This window comes from Phyllobates terribilis, unplaced genomic scaffold, assembly GCF_046119375.1.
Source record: "Phyllobates terribilis strain yellow unplaced genomic scaffold, ASM4611937v1 Scaffold_3__8_contigs__length_932513732, whole genome shotgun sequence".
NCBI classification, from domain to species: domain Eukaryota; kingdom Metazoa; phylum Chordata; class Amphibia; order Anura; family Dendrobatidae; genus Phyllobates; species Phyllobates terribilis.
In genome coordinates this window covers 423,502,882-423,522,906 of record NW_027362763.1, presented here as the reverse complement: position 1 = coordinate 423,522,906, position 20,025 = coordinate 423,502,882, and the positions used below count along the sequence as shown (strand labels likewise).

Genomic DNA, 20,025 nt, shown 5'->3' with positions numbered 1-20,025 from the left:
ACTTTGACAACACCCTTGCAAACATCAACTTTGACAGTGAGTTGATGCCAATATATACATGGCAATTATTGTTAAGGGTTTGAATAATTCCATTAGAAATCATAATTACCTTGTAAATGTGCAAAGTAATCAATTATAAATGATAACAGTATGATTTATACTGTAGTTGTAGCAAGTTGATTACATATAAAAAATACTCATTTATTAAAGTGCAACAAGTAAACAGTAGTGTTGAGCATTCCGATACTGAAATATCGGGTATCGGCCGATATTCACTGTATCGGAATTCCGATACTTAATTCCGATACTTTTATAATATCGAATACCGGAATCGGAAGTTCCCATAATGCCTGCGCTCTGCAGTGTCTGTGAAGGATGACAAGCTGGATGGCAGCGCTCAGCTGCGATCCAGCTTGTCATCAGAATGCCATCCCAGCGTGGGAGAATTCTCCTGATTGTTTAAAAGCCGGCGGGCGGTAAAAAGCCGCCGGCTTTTAAACAATCACACAGCCCCATACTGCTTCCCCGCAGCCTCCCACCCCGATCCTCCGCTCCCCTCGCCACCTCCAATCCCAATCGTAAATTAGGACCGGGCGGGGAGCGCAGCACCAAGGAGCGAAGGACCCGGGCGGGGAAGCCGGCAGTGAAAAGACTTCACCGCCGGCTTTCCCGTTCTGTGCTGCGCTTTCCCGCCGGTTATTTCAAATGAACAGCTGAGGTATCAGCTGATGCCGATCAGCTGTTCATTTGAAGTAGCCGCGGTGCCCTCAGAGGGTTCATGTGAGTTCATGCTTGACTGCGTGAACTCACATCAACTTTCCCACGGTCGCACAGGTCAGCCTCACCTCCCAGACCCGTCATGATTAGTGTGTGCGGGGTGTGTGTGTGCGGGGTGTGTGTGTGTGCGGGGTGTGTGTGTGCGGGGTGTGTGTGCGGGGTGTGTGTGTGTGCGGGGTGTGTATGTGTGCGGGGTGTCTGTGCGTGCAGGCAGACATAGGCCGATGTGACACTACTACTCCCATCGGCCTATGTCTGTCCCCCGTCCACTCGTGCCAGCAGGATCAGCTTGATGGGAGCAGTAGTTCCCATCAGACTGATCCTGCTATATAAATTGCCCTACTGTGTCCCCAATAAATGTTAGATACATGTCATTGGTGGCCAGTGGTTACCTAAAAGAAATTAGTTCATACATTACCTGTCCCCGCCGATCGCCACCTAAAATAAAGTAAAAAATAAAAAACTACACCTATACTCACCTAGACACCTAATTCCCCGAAGCCATCGATCTCCTGTAATAAAATATAAAATAATAAACCACAACCTTATCCTTACCCCTCCGTAGCAGTCCACGAGTGTCCCACGAAGATCTCCAGTTCAGAGCAGCCACATAGAATGTGACCACTCTGAACCGCTGCCGCCGCTAGAATGACGGGGCCGTAAGGGTTCACCGGAGTTCAGGCAGCGCTGCTCCGGTTAGCTCCTTTACGGCACTGCTGTATCGTGAGAAATTCCCACGGTACAGCACTGCCGTAAAGGAGGTCTCCGGAGCTGCGCTGCCTGAATGCACTCCGGTAACCTCAGTCAGTGGCTCCCGCTGCCGGGAGCGGACGTGTTCCCGGCAGCGTGAGCTTACAGCAGCCATGCACAGCTGTCACCATCTCCAGATGTGACAGCTGTGCATGGGAGATCAGCGCAGGAACGTGGACAGGTAACTATTTTTTTTTAGTAAACTAAGAATTAAATAAAATGATGTTTTATTTCAAATAAATAATTTTTTTCTGGGTGTAGTGTGTTTTTTCTTTTTAACACTTTGTAGGTTAGTAATGGGGGTGTCTTATAGACGCCCATCATTACTAACCTGGGCTTCATGGCAGCTGGCGCTGACATGAACCCCACCACTATTACCCCCTGCCACCGCACCAGGGCAGCGTGGAAGAGCGAGGCTAAGTGCCAGAATTGGCGCATCCTATGGATGCGCCATTTCTGGGGCGGCTGACGGCTGGTGTTTCTAGCCTGGGAGGGGGCCAATATTCATGGCACCCTTCCTGAGCTATTAATATCAGCCCCCAGCTGTCTGCCTAGCCTTTGCTAGCTATTAAAATAGGGGGGACCCCACGTCATTTTTTTGGGGGGGTCCCCCATTTTAATAGCTAGTAAAGGCTAGGTATTCAGCTGGGGGCTGATATTAGTAGCCTGGGAAGCTCCGTGGGTTTTACCCCCTTCCCAGGCTTCAAACATCTGCCCCACCCGTCTGCTTAACCTCCGCTAGAGACTAAAATTATGGGGGATCCCACGCCATTTTTTTTTTAAATAAATCCTTTATTTTAACACTAAATGACATTTGAGGACTTAATAAAGATGCAGTCCCTAAATTATTATTTATTTTTTAATAAATTTTTCCCAAAACTTTTGACGTGGGCTTCGCCATATTTTTGTATGCCAGCCAGGTACAGCATCCAGCTTCTATGAACGCGCCATTTTCCGGGGCGGCCGCGGACTGCAATTTTCAGCGGGGGGGGGGGGGGCAGAAAGCTTGGGCCTCCCTGCGCTGCAGATTCCATCCCCCAGCTGCCTAGTTGTACCTGGCTGGACACAAAAATAGGGAGAAGCTCCATGTTTTTTTTTTTTTAATTATTTCATGAAATTCATGGAATAATTAAGAAAAAAAGGGCTTCCCTATATTGTTGTGTCTGGCCAGGTACAAATAGGCAGCTGGTGGTTGGGGGCAGCCCGTTCCTGCCTGCTGTACCTGGCTGGACACAAATATAGTGTGAAGCCCCACGTCAATTTTTTTTAATTATTTCAGGAAATTCATGAAATAATTAAAAAAAAATTATGTGGGGCTTCGCCCTATATTTGTGTCCAGTCAGGTACAGCAGGCAGGAACGGGCTGCCCCCAACCACCAGCTGCCTATTTGTACCTGGCCGGACACAACAATATAGGGAAGCCCTTTTTTTTAAAATTATTTCATGAAATAATTAAAAAAAAATTGACGTGGGGCTTCGCACTATATTTGTGTCCAGCCAGGTACAGCAGGCAGGAACGGGCTGCCCCCAACCACCAGCTGCCTATTTGTACCTAGCCGGACACAACAATATAGGGAAGCCCTTTTTTTCTTAATTATTCCATGAATTTCATGAAATAATTAAAAAAAAAAATGTGTGGCGCTTCGCCCTATTTTTGTGTCCAGCCAGGTACAACTAGGCAGCTGGGGGCTGGAATCTGCAGCGCAGGGAGACCCAAGCTTTCTGGGCCCCACCCGCTGCAAATTGCAGTCCGCAGCCGCCCCGGAAAATGGCGCGTTCATAGAAGCGCCATCTTCTGGCGCTGTACCCAACTCATCCAGGGCCCTGGTGCGGTGGCTCACTGGGTAATAAAGGGGTTAAGGCCAGCTTGGCATTATCAGCTGGCCCTAAGCCCGAAATTCATGGGGTCACGCCAATATTAGACATGACCGCCATGAATTTCTAGTAAAGTATTTAAAAAAAACACAAACACCCAGAAAAAAGTCCTTTAATTGAAATAAAGACACAATTCTTTATTGTTCTAAATTAAACCATACTTACAGTCACGCCCATTCCAGCTGAAGCCAACGATCTCCTGCAATAAAAGTAAAATAATAAAGCAACATCATCCTTACCTTTCCATGGCTCCCACGACAGCTTCAGCTCTGCTACATCGAGATGACAGGCTGGACCGCAGCAGAACGCTGCCATCCATCCTGTCATCCCGCAGACACTGAGAAGCGCAGGCATACTTCCACTCCTCAGTGTCTGGCTGTGACGGCATCCAGATGAGCCGAGGTCATGTCCAATGAACTCAGCTCACCTCATGTACGTCACTGACAGCGTGGGAAAATTCTCCTGCACTCAGCACTTCAGCGTGAGAATTTTCCCACACTGTCAGTGACGTGCATGAGGTGAGCTGAGTTCATTGGACATGACCTCACCTCATGTATGTGACGCGCCCCCTGGGACATATTCCTTTTTGAGGGGAATACCCGGCACCGGATCAGATGGGGGGGTTGTAGTCTCCGAGCGGCTGTGACCCGGCCCCGTGCCCAGGGCGTCAAGCTCAGTGTTATGTGGCAGTCCTACAGATGTTGTTAAGAGTTCTTTTGTGTCGACTACGCCACCCGTTGTGATGCGGTCACTGTGGCCGCCGCTGCTGCAGGGTCCGCTGAGGCTGATGGTGGGTGCGCAGCTTGGTGGGATAACCCCCAACGGGAGGGGTATAGCCTCAGAGGGGACAGGCGCAGAGGATGGGGGTTGTGGTGGTGCAGTGCAGACGGCAATGAAGACTGAGTCGGGTAGTGCAGTTAAGGGTGTTTACTTACTGCAGATGTTGTACTGGTCACCCCAGCTTCGAGTGACCACCCGAGCCGTGCTGCGTCCACCAGGTCCTGGATCCAGCCAACCCCCAAACAAGTCCGGAGCGTGGCCCTGAGCTCTCTTTCTGTCCCGTTCTCTGGCCGTCCCCACCAGTAATCCACCTAGGTCCAGCTCCCTCGGGCCTTCTGTTGGGACACCCTTGGCCTTGGGTTCCCTGACCCTTCATGTGGTGTGCCTTCGGGGTGGATGTGATGGGTGACCGTGGCAGACGCTGCCCACGGTCTCCGGTCTCTGGCTGGGGTGTGTTTTTGCCCCCACCAGCTTGGGTTCCGGTACCCTGATGCCGACTCCTCACCCGGTGCTTTAATTTGGGTTCTTGGGTCCTCTCTGTTTTCCCCTCTGGGTACTCCTTCTTTGCTCCTCTCTCACTCAGGGTCTCTCTCTTGCTGCAGGCTGACTTCCTCTCTGCTTGCTGTCTGCTCCTCTGCAGCTGTCTTGCTGTCTCCAACTGACTTGTTCTCTGCATCTGACCCTGATCTTAGTTGGTGCCCACCTTATATACACCCTCTATGTGTGAGCTCAGGTGACCAGCACCCAATGAGCTCCTAACTTTACCCAGGCTGCTCCCCCTATCTGCCCCTACACTACATGGGATGTACCACCCCCCTCCCACTCCAGCCAGGAACAGACTCGGTCGTACCTGCACATTTCTAAGTGGGAGTACCGTCGGCCTGTTCCTCGGAAATGGGATGTGTGTAGTGCATGCAGCCTACCGAGCTCAGTTCCACACTCCATCCTTACCCGGGAGTGGAATATCACACCTCTGGGTTGAGGTGCAATACCCCTGTAGCAGCCGAATCCTCAGGGTGCTACATATGTCACTGACAGCGTGGGAGAATTCTCACGCTGAAGCGCTGAGTGCAGGAGAATTTTCCCACGCTGTCAGTGACGTGCATGAGGTGAGCTGAGTTCATTGGACATGAACTCGGCTCATCTGGATGACGTCACAGAGAGACACTGAGGAGCGCAAGCATGCCTGCGCTTCTCAGTGTCTGCGGGATGACAGGCTGGATGGCAGCGTTCTGCTGCGGTCCAGCCTGTCATCTCGATGTAGCAGAGCTGGAGCTGTCCTGGGAACCATCGAAAGGTAAGGATGAGGTTGCTTTATTATTTTTCTTTTATTGCAGGAGATCGTTGGCTTCAGCTGGAATGGGCGTGATGGTAAGTATGGTTTAATTTAGAACAATAAAGAATTGTGTCTTTATTTCAATTAAAGGACTTTACTCTGGGTGTTTGTGTTTTCTTTTAACTTTGACTATGGGGTTAGTAATGGGGGTGTCTTATAGACGCCTCTCCATTACTAACCTGGGCTTGATGTCAGCTGGCATTATAAGCTGACATCAACCCCAACCCTATTACCCCACTGCCACCGCACCAGGGCAGCGTGGAAGAGCGAGGCTAAGTGCCAGAATTGGCGCATCCTATGGATGCGCCATTTCTGGGGCGGCTGACGGCTGGTGTTTCTAGCCTGGGAGGGGGCCAATATTCATGGCACCCTTCCTGGGCTATTAATATCAGCCCCCAGCTGTCTGCCTAGCCTGTGCTAGCTATTAAATTAGGGGGGACCCCACGTTATTTTTTTGGGGGGGTTCCCCCATTTTAATAGCTAGTAAAGGCTAGGTATTCAGCTGGGGGCTGATATTAGTAGCCTGGGAAGCTCCGTGGGTATTACCCCCTTCCCAGGCTTCAAACATTTGCCCCAGCTGTCTGCTTAACCTCCGCTAGAGCCTAAAATTAAGGGGAACCCCACGCCAATTTTTTTTTAAATAAATCCTTTATTTTAACACTAAATGACAAGTACAGTAATCAACACTGTCACTGTACTTCATATATATGTGACTGACATGTTTCTATCTATCTAATCTATGTGTGATTCTCTATTCTTTCTGTTCTAAATTGTCGGGTACAGATGCTGAATTGCCGGCCGGCTTTCTTAAAGAGACGGTGCATGAAAACACTAATATTTTTTTAAATAAATCCTTTACACTAAATGACAAGTACAGTAAGCAACACTGTCACTGTACTTCATATATATGTGACTGACATGTTTCTATCTATCTAATCTATGTGTGAAGCTCTATTCTGTCTGTTATAAATTGTCGGGTACAGATGCTGAATTGCCGGCCGGCTTTTTTAAAGAGACGGTGCACGAAAACACTAATATTTTTTTTAATAAATCCTTTACACTAAATGACAAGTACAGTAAGCAACACTGTCACTGTACTTCATATATATGTGACTGACATGTTTCTATCTATCTAATCTATGTGTGATTCTCTATTCTTTCTGTTGTAAATTGTCGGGTACCTGTGTATGCCGCTGATGAATTGCCGGCTTTTCATGTCATTCTACATTATTCTTAGTTGTTTTACTTCATGTAGAATTAACCTACAAGGAAAGAAAGGGTTTATTTTCATTCCGATATTTGTGTCCCATTGACTTGCATTGGTTTCCGGTATCGGAATCGGCGATATCCGATACTTTTTGGGTATCGGCCCGATCCAATCCGATACGATATTTCCTGATATCGGAAGGTATCGCTCAACACTAGTAAACAGTCATCCTCTGCCCTACTATGTTGTATTACTAGGGCAAACATATTCACAAGTAAATTAGTACTTTGTATGTACAATATTTATAATTGTAGAAATACCCAGAAAACTAGTACTCATAGTAATCTGCACAACCCTGCTGTTCATATACCTTTGATTTCATATGAGGGTGTTATATTACACTATCATTCTCCATTTGCTTTTTGGGGAGACTATGTAATATGGTGCAATATGTCGAAGAAAAGTTAAGTATCCAGCTTCCGGTATATATACAAAGTATCACATTTTCTTTAATCCATTAAAAAAGTGAAAAAATATATAAGATCTGCTACTTGTTAGACACAATGATAAAAGGGATGTTCTGATCCTAACCACTTTCCCCAATGGCAGCAGTTCTGTCCCTGTAGGTGGATCCATAACCCAAGCCCTAAAAACCTGTGTGCATTCAGGAGTAGAATAAATTCAAGAGAGGAGGTAATCTTTTGGATCAAGTAGCAAAGCCACAAAGTGCAAAACAAAAATATGGTATAAAAAGCTATCTGTCCATCTAACTCAAATTGTATTAGACAATGCTGTTGTCCTCTACATATCTGCTGGCAGCAGGGTCAGTTTGCTTCAATTTAAGGAAACAGTAATTAAATCTCTATTTACTGAACTGAAGAGGAGGACAGTGCATCTGGCCATTTTCCTTGATCGCATTTTGCGGAAATTTGCCACAGGTGCTCAGCCCTTAATTAGGGATATGGGTGATTTTTTTGAGAAGATCAAAGGAATTGATGCTACTGAATGACCTATTCTGCCATCATTTGATGTGGTTTCGCTATACATTCATTGAACATGAGAAGGGCATTCAAGCTGTGGCTGATATGCTTTCAGGCTCGGACATGGCCCCTGAGTGTGCACAGCCTGTTTTGGCGCTGCTGGAGTTCATTCTCAGGAGGAATTACTTCCTCTTTGGGGATGACTTTTTTCTGCACTACTGTGGCACCGCCATGGGGTCCATGTGACCCCCACCTATGCTAACATCTCTATGGCGTGGTTCGAAGACAGGTATGTTTACAAGTCCATCCTCTCATGCCATGTCCGAGCCGGGTGGCGTTACATTGATGATTTTTTCTTTGTTTGGGAGGGTATTTCTGTTGAACTTTTATCCTTCCAGAATGAGATAAATCATGTTTTCCCAGAGTTATAATTTATGTTGATTTATTCTACATCTCATATACAGTCCCTTGATACCTTGGTCTATAAGGAGAATGGTAAACTTAAAACAGATTTATTTGTTAAAAGCACTGATAGAAATAGTTTACTTCATTTCAGCAGTAACCATCCTAGGAAGATGGTGAGCTCCTTACCCTGGAGTCAGCTGATTAGAGTCAGACGGGTGGTTTCGAGTTAAGAGAAAATAGATACAAGGCTGGAGGAGTTGTATAAAAAGTTCATGTCGAGAGGCTACCCTGCGAGAGAGGTCTATGCACATAAGAGTAAGGCGTTGAGTTTGAGACGAGAACAGTTATTGATGGGGACTCATATTAATCAAAAAACAAAAAGAATCCTGCTTGTGTCAACATATCGTCCAGCAAGTGGACAGGTAGAGAAGATTCTTAATAAATACTGGGTATTTTTACAGAAAGGGCTTCCATCTATATCTGACTTTACATGGGCCGCCACTGGCACCATTTTCCTTAAGACTAGTACAAAAGTTAGGATATGCAGACATAATATTTATATATAAATCTTTGGGGTACCATAAATAAGTATCATGTCCAAACCATTACTACCCAGATAGAATAATAAGAAAATATACAGTACAGACCAAAAGTTTGGACACACCTTCTCATTTAAAGATTTTTCTGTATTTTCATAACTATGAAAATCGGATATTCACACTGAAGGCATCAAAACTATGAATTAACACATGTGGAATTATATACTTAACAAAAAAGTGTGAAACAACTGAAAATATGTCTTATATTCTAGGTTCTTCAAAGTAGCCACCTTTTGCTTTGATGACTCCTCTTGATGAGTTTCAAGAGGTAGTCACCGGAAATGGTCTTCCAACAATCTTGAAGGAGTTCCCAGAGATGCTTAGCACTTGTTGGCCCTTTTGCCTTCACTCTGCGGTCCAGCTCACCCCAAACCATCCCGATTGGGTTCAGGTCTGGTGCCTGTGGAGGCCAGGTCATCGGGCGAAGCACCCCATCACTCTCCTTCTTGGTCAAATAGCTCTTACACAGCCTGGAGGTGTGTTTGGAGTCATTGTCCTGTTGAAAAATAAATGATGGTCCAACTAAACGCAAACCGGATAGAATAGCATGCCGCTGCAAGATGCTGTGGTAGCCATGCTGGTTCAGTATGCCTTCAATTTTGAATAAATCCCCAACAGTGTCACCAGCAAAGCACTCCCACACCATCACACCTCCTCCTCCATGCTTCACGGTGGGAACCAGGCATGTAAAGTCCATCCGTTCACCTTTTCTGCGTCGCACAAAGACACGGTGGTTGGAACCAAAGATCTCAAATTTGGACTCATCAGACCAAAGCATAGATGTCCACTTGTCTAATGTCCATTCCTTGTGTTCTTTAGCCCAAACAAGTCTCTTCTGCTTTTTGCCTGTCCTTAGCAGTGGTTTACTAGCAGCTATTTTACCATGAAGGCCTGCTGCACAAAGTCTCCTCTTAACAGTTGTTGTAGAGATGTGTCTGCTGCTAGAACTCTGTGTGGCATTGACCTGGTCTCTAATCTGAGCTGCTGTTAACCTGCGATTTCTGAGGCTGGTGACTCGGATAAACTTATCCTCAGAAGCAGAGGTGACTCTTGGTCTTCCTTTCCAGGGGCGGTCCTCATGTGAGTCAGTTTCTTTGTAGCGCTTGATGGTTTTTGCAACTGCACTTGGGGACACTTTCAAAGTTTGCCCAATTTTTCGGACTGACTGACCTTCATTTCTTAAAGTAATGATGGCCACTCGTTTTTCTTTACTTAGCTGCTTTTTTCTTGCCATAATACAAATTCTAACAGTCTATTCAGTAGGACTATCAGCTGTGTATCCACCAGACTTCTGCACAACACAACTGATGGTCCCAACCCCATTTATAAGGCAAGAAATCCCGCTTATTAAACCTGACAGGGCACACCTGTGAAGTGAAAACCATTTCCGATGACTACCTCTTGAAGCTCATCAAGAGAATGCCAAGAGTGTGCAAAGCAGTCATCAAAGCAAAAGGTGGCTACTTTGAAGAACCTAGAATATAAGACATATTTTCAATTGTTTCACACTTTTTTGTTAAGTATATAATTCCACATGTGTTAATTCATAGTTTTGATGCCTTCAGTGTGAATGTACAATTTTCATAGTCATGAAAATACAGAAAAATCTTTAAATGAGAAGGTGTGTCCAAACTTTTGGTCTGTAATGTATACAGTGATGCGGAATACATGCGTTCCAATGCAAGTCAATGGCGTCAAAAACGCAGCGCTTCCGCAAAATAATTGGTAGTGCTGTGTTCTTTTCCGCAATCATAATCCGCAGCGGAAATTTCCACAGCATGTGCACAGCACATGTGGATTATCATTGGGGAACATGGCAGACCTTCTACCAAGCGTTTTTTAAGCGTTTCTGCAACGTTTTTGCCGCTGTGGAAACACTTAAAAAACGCATTGTGGGCACACAGCCTAAGGCAGCCAGGCTGGGTTTTAAAACTATATACAGTATCTGCAGATTAACCCTATATGTGCAGATAAATTAGACATTACAGGTTACCTATACGATTTCAGATTCCTATGTTAAATAGTGAAAATATGACATCTTAGCTGTAAATAAGCTCTATTCTACATCATACAAAAATGCAGCAGCGTTTAGGACAGTAGTTTAAAGACGTGGCAGGGGGGCAGTAATTGACTGATGCTACTTACGGGCAACCAGTTCTGAAATATGTCTGCACAAGTCTATTTTAATTTGGCAGCACAGCTGTTCTCCAGATGCCTCATAAAAAGAACAAACCTATTCACGTCACTTTAAAAATGATTAGCTTATGTATTTACTTGTTATATGTCTTTCAAATCGCCAAGTCCCTTCTCTCAATTAGCTCCCTTAGTAAATAAGAAGTGCCAGAGGCATGAAATGAAGATCACAAACTGGTAGTGCCACTTCTCCACCTATTTTCAGTAATTTCCTGCTGGATACACAATGATGGAGGTGCGCTGATTCATCTGTTTCTTATATTCTGCCCCACTTTGTACGGTATGCACACACACAGAAAATATACTGACATACAGTACATTCCAGACAACCCAAGGCACGAGATGCATACAGATGAGCATTTCTTCCTGCACCGAACGAAATCTTCATTTGGCATTACATTCATTTTCCAGCCTTACAAATAGATGAAATATACAATTTCTGACTCAGTATAGTGAAGAAGTCTGCATGCCATAGACCCTCATTATACTATGTATTCACTCAAATGCACAAGCATCTGGAAAGAAACCGGAGTCTGCTCATTAGTAGATTATGTGTTTATCAATATAATGCTAGAAGTACGGAACTGTCAGAACTGACACTAATGCAAGCAGAGCAGAAGAAGAAGGAGAGTATGGGACAGCTGTCACTATTATTAATCCAGTACAAAATTGCTGAAAAGAGCTATGATGGGGTGTTTTTATGCATTTTAAAGGGAATCAGTCACCTGATTTTGCTATGTAATCTGAGAGCAGCATGATGTAGGAGTAGAGACCCTGATTCCAGAGATGTGTCACTTACTTGGCTGCCTGGTGCAGTTTTGATAAAAAAAACTGTTTTATCTTCTGCAGATCTTCCAGTTCTTTGAATGCTGAGCTCTGTTTAACCCCATCCTCATCACTGATTAGCAGATTTCTGGGCATAGGCAGACAGGTGCCAATCAGTGGTGTGGGCGTGGTTACACAGAGCAGGAGGACTACACAGCAGCAGACAACTAGTCTTATAGTGATGATCTCCTGCTGATAAAAAACTGATTTTATTGAAACTACAAGAAGTCGCCTAGTAAGTGACACATCACTGCAATCAAGGTCTCTGCCCCTATATCATGCTGCCATCAGATTAGGTGGCAAAACTCTGCTGACAGATTCCTTGTAATATATAAGGGTCTGAATAATGTACAGAAAACCAAAACAGATAAATCAAGGGGTCCTTAATCAGTACACAAAACCAGAAAAAAACCGTTTCTAAAATTATTCTTTATTATATATTATATAAAAAATGTATACATAGTCACAACACACAAAGATATGAAGCTGTTAGGAAAATAAAATACCAGGGGACTCAAAAAATACTGAAAGGTCCCTAGCAAGAAACATATTCTTGCCCCTGTCTTCCAGCGGAGGTTGGCACCCTAATGTGTGGTCAAAATGGCACCCCCACTGCATGTAGGCTAACCCTATTGGTCCCTGAAAGTCCCTATATCCTCAATTAGATATGAGCAGAGGGATATGTACATGTGTATCTTGTGATGTCACCCCACACAATCTCACTCAGACACTTGTTGAAATGGTGTCAGGTAACAACAAGGTCAGACAAGTGATTTAGAAAAAGGAAAGAAAACTGTTAGTGTTGAGCGAGCATGTTCTATTAACCCTTTCGGCGAGTATGCTCGGGCCGAGCTCCGAGTATTTACAGCTGCTCGGTGATATGGTTAAATCACTCCCGTGTGCATGATTTACAACGGTTTGACAGCTTTATTACATGTGAGGAATGTGTAAGAAATAGACATTCCTCACATGTAATAAAACTGTCAAACAGTCACAAATCATGCACATGGGAGCGATTCAACCATATCACCGAGCAGCTATAAATACTCGGAGCTCGGCCCGAGCATACTCGCCGAAAGGGTTAATAGAACATACTCGCTCAACACTAAAAACTATCTGAGGCCTAAGTCCAACCCTATAGTTGCCCCTATCTCTCAGCGGAGGTAGACACCCTAATTTTTATTGGCGCCCCCGCTCCTCGTCAGCCGGTCCTATAATTCCCTATAAGGCCCTTAATAGACAGAAATGGGAACCAGCCAAACAGGACAGAAAAAGGGGGGTAAGTGTTATTAATGGCCCCACATTGCCATGGACAGCTCAGATATCAACAAAGACACCAAGATACAAGATACACCAGTCATGCTACATTGAGGTATCTAAATATTGGGAATTCATTTCAGTCCTCCATTTACAGATAAACACATAGTGATTATTGCAGCTCAAAAAGGACAAAAGGGATCAAATGTCCCCTCTAATACATGCGCATGCAATGACACTGCAATAAGTGTATGAGATAGAAAACGTGACACTTATCTTAGTTAGCAAAAACACCACAACCCGACGCGTTTTCCCCCGTCATCATTGTAGGGGTTCATCAGGGGTGGTAGTGAAAGTCACCTAGGTTCTCCAATATGCACCAAAAAGCACAGCATGTGACCCAGTGGAACGCGGCGTTATTTGTGTTAAGCGGACTGGCCAACTGACTTATTTCAAAAGCTAAGCCATACTGCTTCACTATGTGTGAAAGGGCTAGCTTAGCTTTTAAAATGAGCTAGCTAGCAAGCCCACTTCACACACATTACTAGTCATGTGCCAACATAGTGGCAGTTGCGGAGTTAAGTATTCTAGTTATGCCTTGTTTCCATTGATCAGGCAGTGTTTTTTTTGTTTTGTTTACCTCCAGTGAAGTAAAAAATGCTGCCGAAAAACTGATGGCAGAACTGATCACAAAGATTTTTTTTATTCCCAAACATCAGCTGTTGCCCCCGGGCAAGCGCTTTCTGATACTGCTGTATATGCTGAACTGGTGCATAAAATTCACATAACTCCAGCATCAAATGTGTGGAGTCCAGAGAGAGACCAACAAACAGGACACAATTCATTTATCTAAAGATCTTTTTTTTTAAGTTGGGAAACCCCATAAATCCTCTACTTCTCTTCATATAGTTGTGAATGAAACAAACTGTTTGAAGCCACCACCACCACTCACCGCTCACTGCCTAGGATGTACAAAGCCACCCAAAAACCCAGTGGAAGCTGTAAAAAATTCTAATCTCTCATCTCCCCCTAGTGGTGACTGCAGGAAAATTGCGTTTAGTACATGCTCGGTTGCCCCGTTGGGGCATGCGTCCGATCCCCCACCCCCCCGAAAAAAAACAGGATTAAAACGTAGGGGACTGCGTCTGAGGTGAGAGACATTGTTCTTTTTTATTTTTGGGTTGTTCACAGGGGACAATGGCCTCAGGGAAATAGGTGTAATGGTGAGTATAATGTGTTTTTTATTTTATTCTTATTTTTACACTTGTTGAAGACAAGAATACTGCTCTCAACATTGTCCCTTGCTCACGCTGCTCGCAGCACAAACAAGGGACAATGATAAGAGATTCCTTCAGCACCTGGTGTTTGGGAACAACACTAACTGTACCGCTGATTCCCAGGCGCCGGTACGTGTGATACTGATGACACATGGATGTCATCTGTGTGTCATCAGTGTTCACGTGTGTAGGACATTTTGCGGCCAGTGTGGCATGCAAAAAACGGTCCGTGGAAACACACTGACAAGTGCGCAGACCCATTCACTTGAATGTTTCTATGTGTGTATATGTCTGCAGTACATGTGAAAACTGTCACCACATGTACCAGAGACACTGACGTGTGAAACAGCCCTAAAACTGATGCCAAAGCCTTGGTACACGACCACCAGTGGTTGTAGTTGCCTTGACTTAATTTCCTCCAAATTTATAAAAATCTTGTTGTTTTTTTCACTTGAAAAAGCATTGAAACACGTAGTGGAATAAAAGAACCTACAGCAAGAGACTCCTATTTCCAGCAGCGCCGCCATTTTTTTTAATCAGATTTTTTTCTTTACTTGGAAAATTATATGGTGGAGTCTTCCCAAAGCCACGGGGCAGTGGCAGCTGGTATCTAAAGCCTTTATAGTGGTTGTGTCTCACACATCCTCCCCAGGTGAGCACAACCGATTCATATTTTTCAACCCTCCTTCATTGGGGTTTTAACATATTTTGTGCGCTTGTTTCCCCCTACAGTGTTGCAAAATGTTTGATTAACATGGGAGAGTCATATTAAAAAGTGAGAAAAATGCCCAAAAACTGCATGCGACAAAATTTGAAACTTTTTGATTCCAGAAAACTGTCACAAAAGCCTTGATAAAACATACAGCCTATAATAAAATATTACACTTCTATCTAGAAATTTTACACAACTTTTTACACCACCCTGTTAAAAGAGTGCGTTTGTGCCTTTCATGCAACTCTTTATAGGTTTTAAAAGTCGCAATTTAGAAATCTGGCTAAACCCTTATTTACATATCTCTTTACGCCCACCTGTATTAGAGTTCCACAATGAGCACCCCCAAAATGTGCAACTTTTCACATTATCAAACGGATGCCAGAGCCTTGATACATTACCGCCAGTGCTTGTACAGTAGATGACTTCATTTTCCCCAAATTTATCAAGGTGTTACACAATGTTTAATAAACATGGCAAGAGTCATGTCAAAATAAAAGCTAAAAAAGCCCAAAAACTGAATGCGACAAAATTTGCAACTTTTTGATTCTACAAAACTGGCAAAAAAAAACTTGATAAATCCCACCATAGTGCACAAGATCTTCCTCTAGTTTCCTATGTGGACGCACAGATAACACAATAAGTTTTGTACCTTGAAATATAAATAATTCAGGGTCTCTCATCAAGGTTCTCTTTTATATGTCACCACCACAGGAGATACAGTATGTGAATTTACAGTCCTTGAGTCTGTTAGTGATACACTGTTTCCATTGTTGGCAATCACAAGCATTGTACTTTGTTATCAAGCATAAATCCCATGGCATGCAGGTGAGATACAGTTCATTCACAAATCACAAAGGAACACAGTTTCACGGATAATCACACTATTCATGTATTGTGTTCTCTTTTATGAGATAATGGTGTCTGGATAAAGACTTGTCCAGAGTTATGGAGACTACAAGAAGCAATAAAATTCACCTTTGCATACTGTGTGGAAACAGTCATACAATACAGGAATGTTTTGTAAAGTGCATGCTACAAGTTCTCATAAATCTGTACAACATCTTGCACACTTGAAATGAAATTATATTTTTGTTGATTTAAGTCTGTCGGCAACTTTATACTCCTTGGCAATGCACATGAGTATGAATGTACCTAACAGAAATACATGTAAAAGGAAATGTTGGAAAATGTGACACTGGCCCCAGGTTCAAGCTAAGTTCTTTACATGAGACTTTGCACTGTGCCACACACAACCTCACTGGTGTTCGGCTTTATGTGTGCTATTCCACTGCCTCAGCTACAAAGGGAAAGCTAATAAGGCTAGATCTGTCACTCACCATGACATCGTACTTTAACTGGTTCATGAAATAAGCAGCTTCTTCTCCCTTATAAACATTGAACCATATTGTCCCCTGATACTGGTCACCTCCATCCAATAAAAGAACATTATTATGGCTGGCACGGATCTCCTTGATCTTGGTAAGTCTCCTGGCCACCCCTCCATAGCAGTCCGCAGGGTTGCCACATTTACCAGAGTCTTTGTTGGTCTGCTCTATACGAGCATGGACATCATTCGTATGCAGGATAGTGATCTGAAAAGACGCAGAAAAAGCGCAAAGCTCACTGCAGAGCAGCAACAGAACAGACACAAGCTGCATTACCACCAGCTGGCAAGTGCAGGTCTGGAGACTCCTTGTGCATTCATCTGGCTGACTAACATAAAGTTCATTTTATCCACAGAAGGAGGGGACTCTACATAGGAGGATCTGGGAGGTGTTCCTTCACAAGCATAAAAAAGTCAGTGTAATTGACTTCTCATGTCTGGTTCTTAGAGTTTTTGTTATTAGTAATCCATACAGTAACGTTACAACCCACAACTTCTCTTAAAATTGTATGATCTGTGTTCTCAGATCAGTGACCAACAGAAAGTAAAGTTGGTCATAGACACGTAGACACAAACTTTTTTATTCTTTATTCTGCTATATCGGAAAGTTCAAAGTGACAATACTACAATTGAACATTGTTATTGTCCTACCGGGCAGCAGAGAAAGGATATGAAAATGTTTTTATACAGTGATGGAATGATACCGTAGAAGATGTTTCCCTTTGTAATATCTCTGTCATTGATGATCAGTGTTTTAATCTTCACTTTCACGTGTATTCTTGCTAATTTATATCAACAAATTTGTGTATATAGCTCATGACTCAGGCAACACTAAACTTACATCTTAGGAGCTAGTAAGCACAAACGGCCTCTGGTAAAATTAGGATCAACAGGTGTAAATGTAACAGATAAGAGGCCTTGCACTGTATGGGCACAAACTTTTACCAGGAATAGCTGAGTGCTTACATACAGTAATATACAGTATATGTAGGCCATACAGAGCAGGGGTAGGCAATTAATATCACCAAGGGGCCACATGAGAGACTGTGACTGTTGTGGAGGGCCAAACTTAATTCTGCAATTTATTATTATTATTGTTGTTTGTATTAGTTTTTTTCACTTAATAATGAGCAGAATTAATTCTGTTGACTAGTTATTGATGCTAATACCTGTTATGACAGGGCTTATTGTAACATGTATTCTTATCAGTAGAAGCTAATCAAAACCATATAATTTATTGTTCTTTATACTCCTCCTGTTATTCAGCCCTTGTACCTTGATCAACAACTCCCAACACAATATAATATCTGCACAGTCCTCCTACAAAGTATGATGTCTCCACACAGCTTTCCACAGGTTATAATGTCTAACAAAGTATGATGTCCCCACACAGCTTTCCACAGGTTATAATTAGTGTTGAGCGAGCACTAATATGCTCGGGTGCTCAAAGCTCGGGCCGAGCTCGCCGTGATACTCGGGTACTCGACCGGAGCAACGAGCCCAATGTTAGTCTATGGGAGACCCGAGCATTTTTGCGGCAGCACCCCCCGGCAGTCTTTTAAAAGCCTAACAAGTGCCCAAAACGATAGTGACAGTGCTCAAATGACATGGGGACAGCATGGGGATCGCCCCAGGAAGCATTTCTGCCCCCCAGGTCACTGCTGTCAACAACGTGGTCAGAGGTATTAAGCCACTTTTAAGGGCTCACAATAAAACGTTCAAAAACGAAAGTGAAACTGTTTTCCTGTGAAATATGTTAAGGAACATCCTTTCCAGGGTAAAGACTTGTGTATAAGGTAAAATAAATAACCCCCCCAAAAAATACTCCTCCACACCTTGGGCTATGTTCACAAGTAACATTTTTTAAACGTTTTTGCACTTTTGTATTGCTTTCAACCGTGACAAATGCATTCACCGGGAAATGTCATTTTAACATTTAACAACCTTATCTGGCCATTTGCTGTGTGACACATGCATACAGTGCTGAAAAGACATGGGAACAGCATGGGAAAGACCCTTGGAAGCATCTCTGACACCCAGGTCACTGCCTAAAAGTGTGCCCATCAGAAGTCATCCTTGCCGCATCAGAAGATGCCGACTTGCAACTATCCCCGTGCAAGTTCTTGTCCCAGGGCACTGTTCAATTGTACCTCCCCCATTCCTTGCAATGCAAGCGCAAATATGCAGCCAACCACCCACCCACCCCCAGGCTGCAATACCATACTGCTTGCTTGCACTTGAAATTGGGCCTTTTAGGCATGTGGAGGCGGAATCTGGCCACCACGTCATGGCTGCGTTGGCGGCCTGGAATCCATACTCAGTCCCCGGCGGCCGGGTGTCCACACTCGGTCCCCAGCCGCCAGGGGGTGGCCGGGTGTCCATACTCGGTCCCCAGCCGCCCCGCGGCCGGGAGTCCACACACGGTCCCCAGCCGCCTGGGGGCAGCCGAGTGTCCATAAACGGTCCCCAGTCGCCCCTATTTCTCCTTGGAACATCCCCCCCACACACTTTTCTTAGCCTGCTTTAGGGCAGCAATGGACGAGCCCACCAGAGAACCAGACTCCTCCGGTGGGCCCTGGCTTCTCCATCAGGGGAGTTGAGAGTGCCAAGGTGAGGAGCATGATGATGATGATGATAGAAGTTAGCATCTGCTTTGTTTTCTTGGAATGCAAGCGCATGTATGTAGTAGCGGCTAGGCCTGAGGTGGTCAGCGTTTTGGCGCATATCCTACCTCCTCCGAGGATTGCTGGATGTTTTCCTGCTACTATCCCAGTTCTATGACTCCGGTTAAAACAAAGCTTCAGGTGATAAATGATGGATGAGGTAGTGGCAAAGGAGAAAGAGCAGGAGGAACAGGGACCATTCACATCAATATCAGGCCAGTCAACCACATATGTCTTGTAGGATATGTTTCTGTAACAAAAGGAGCGGTTCGGCTACACAGTTATAGGGCATACAGTGAGAGCAATGCCTACCAAAAATTTTGAGGCAATCCAATGCCCCTTCGAAATGACATGGAGGTCAGAAGGCCTTAACTAAACCGTTTTTTCCATTTATAGCAACTGGGTCTCCAGTACACTGTTGGCCTAAGCAGTGAATGGAAGGCTTTCCAAAAATTATGAGGAAGTGCAATGCCCCTTGAAACAGACGTGGATGACAGCGTACTAAAAACCTTCTACCCATTATTGGGGAGTGGGTCTCCCTTAGTTTTCACCTTTTCATTGAAAAGCAAAAGCTGACTAAAATTAGGAGGAAATGCAATGCCCGTTGGAAGAGTCGTGGAGGTTAGAGGTAATTAAAAACAACATTTCAATGCCCCTTGGAAGAGCTGTGGAGTTCAGAGTGGCTTAAGAAGACGCTTTTAATGCCCCTTTGAAGAAACGTGGAGGTCACAGTAGCTTAACAAGACGGTTTTAATGCCCCTCGGAAAAGACGTGGAGGTCCCAGTAGCTTAACAAGACGGTTTGAATGCCCCTTGGTAGAGACGTGGAGGTCACAGTAGCTTAACAAGATGCTTTTAATGCCCCTCAGAAGAGACGTGGAGGCCCCAGTAGCTTAACAAGACGCTTTTAATGCCCCTCAGAAAAGTGGTGGAGGTCCCAGTAGCTTAACAAGACGCTTTTAATGCCCCTCAAAAGAGACGTGGAGGTCCCAGTAGCTTAACA

General features: G+C 44.3%; 1 protein-coding gene across 1 annotated transcript in view; it reads right to left on the bottom strand.

Moving 5' to 3' along the window:
- The window catches only part of NT5E (5'-nucleotidase ecto), a 106,960-nt gene extending 90,241 nt beyond the window's left edge, over positions 1–16,719 (bottom strand). Inside the window, exon 1 of the mRNA XM_073675656.1 lies at positions 16,314–16,719. Within this exon, the coding sequence (XP_073531757.1) occupies positions 16,314–16,634 (321 nt within the window). The 5' untranslated portion in view covers positions 16,635–16,719. The remainder of the gene's footprint in view (positions 1–16,313) is intronic.
- Positions 16,720–20,025: the final 3,306 nt, after the last annotated feature.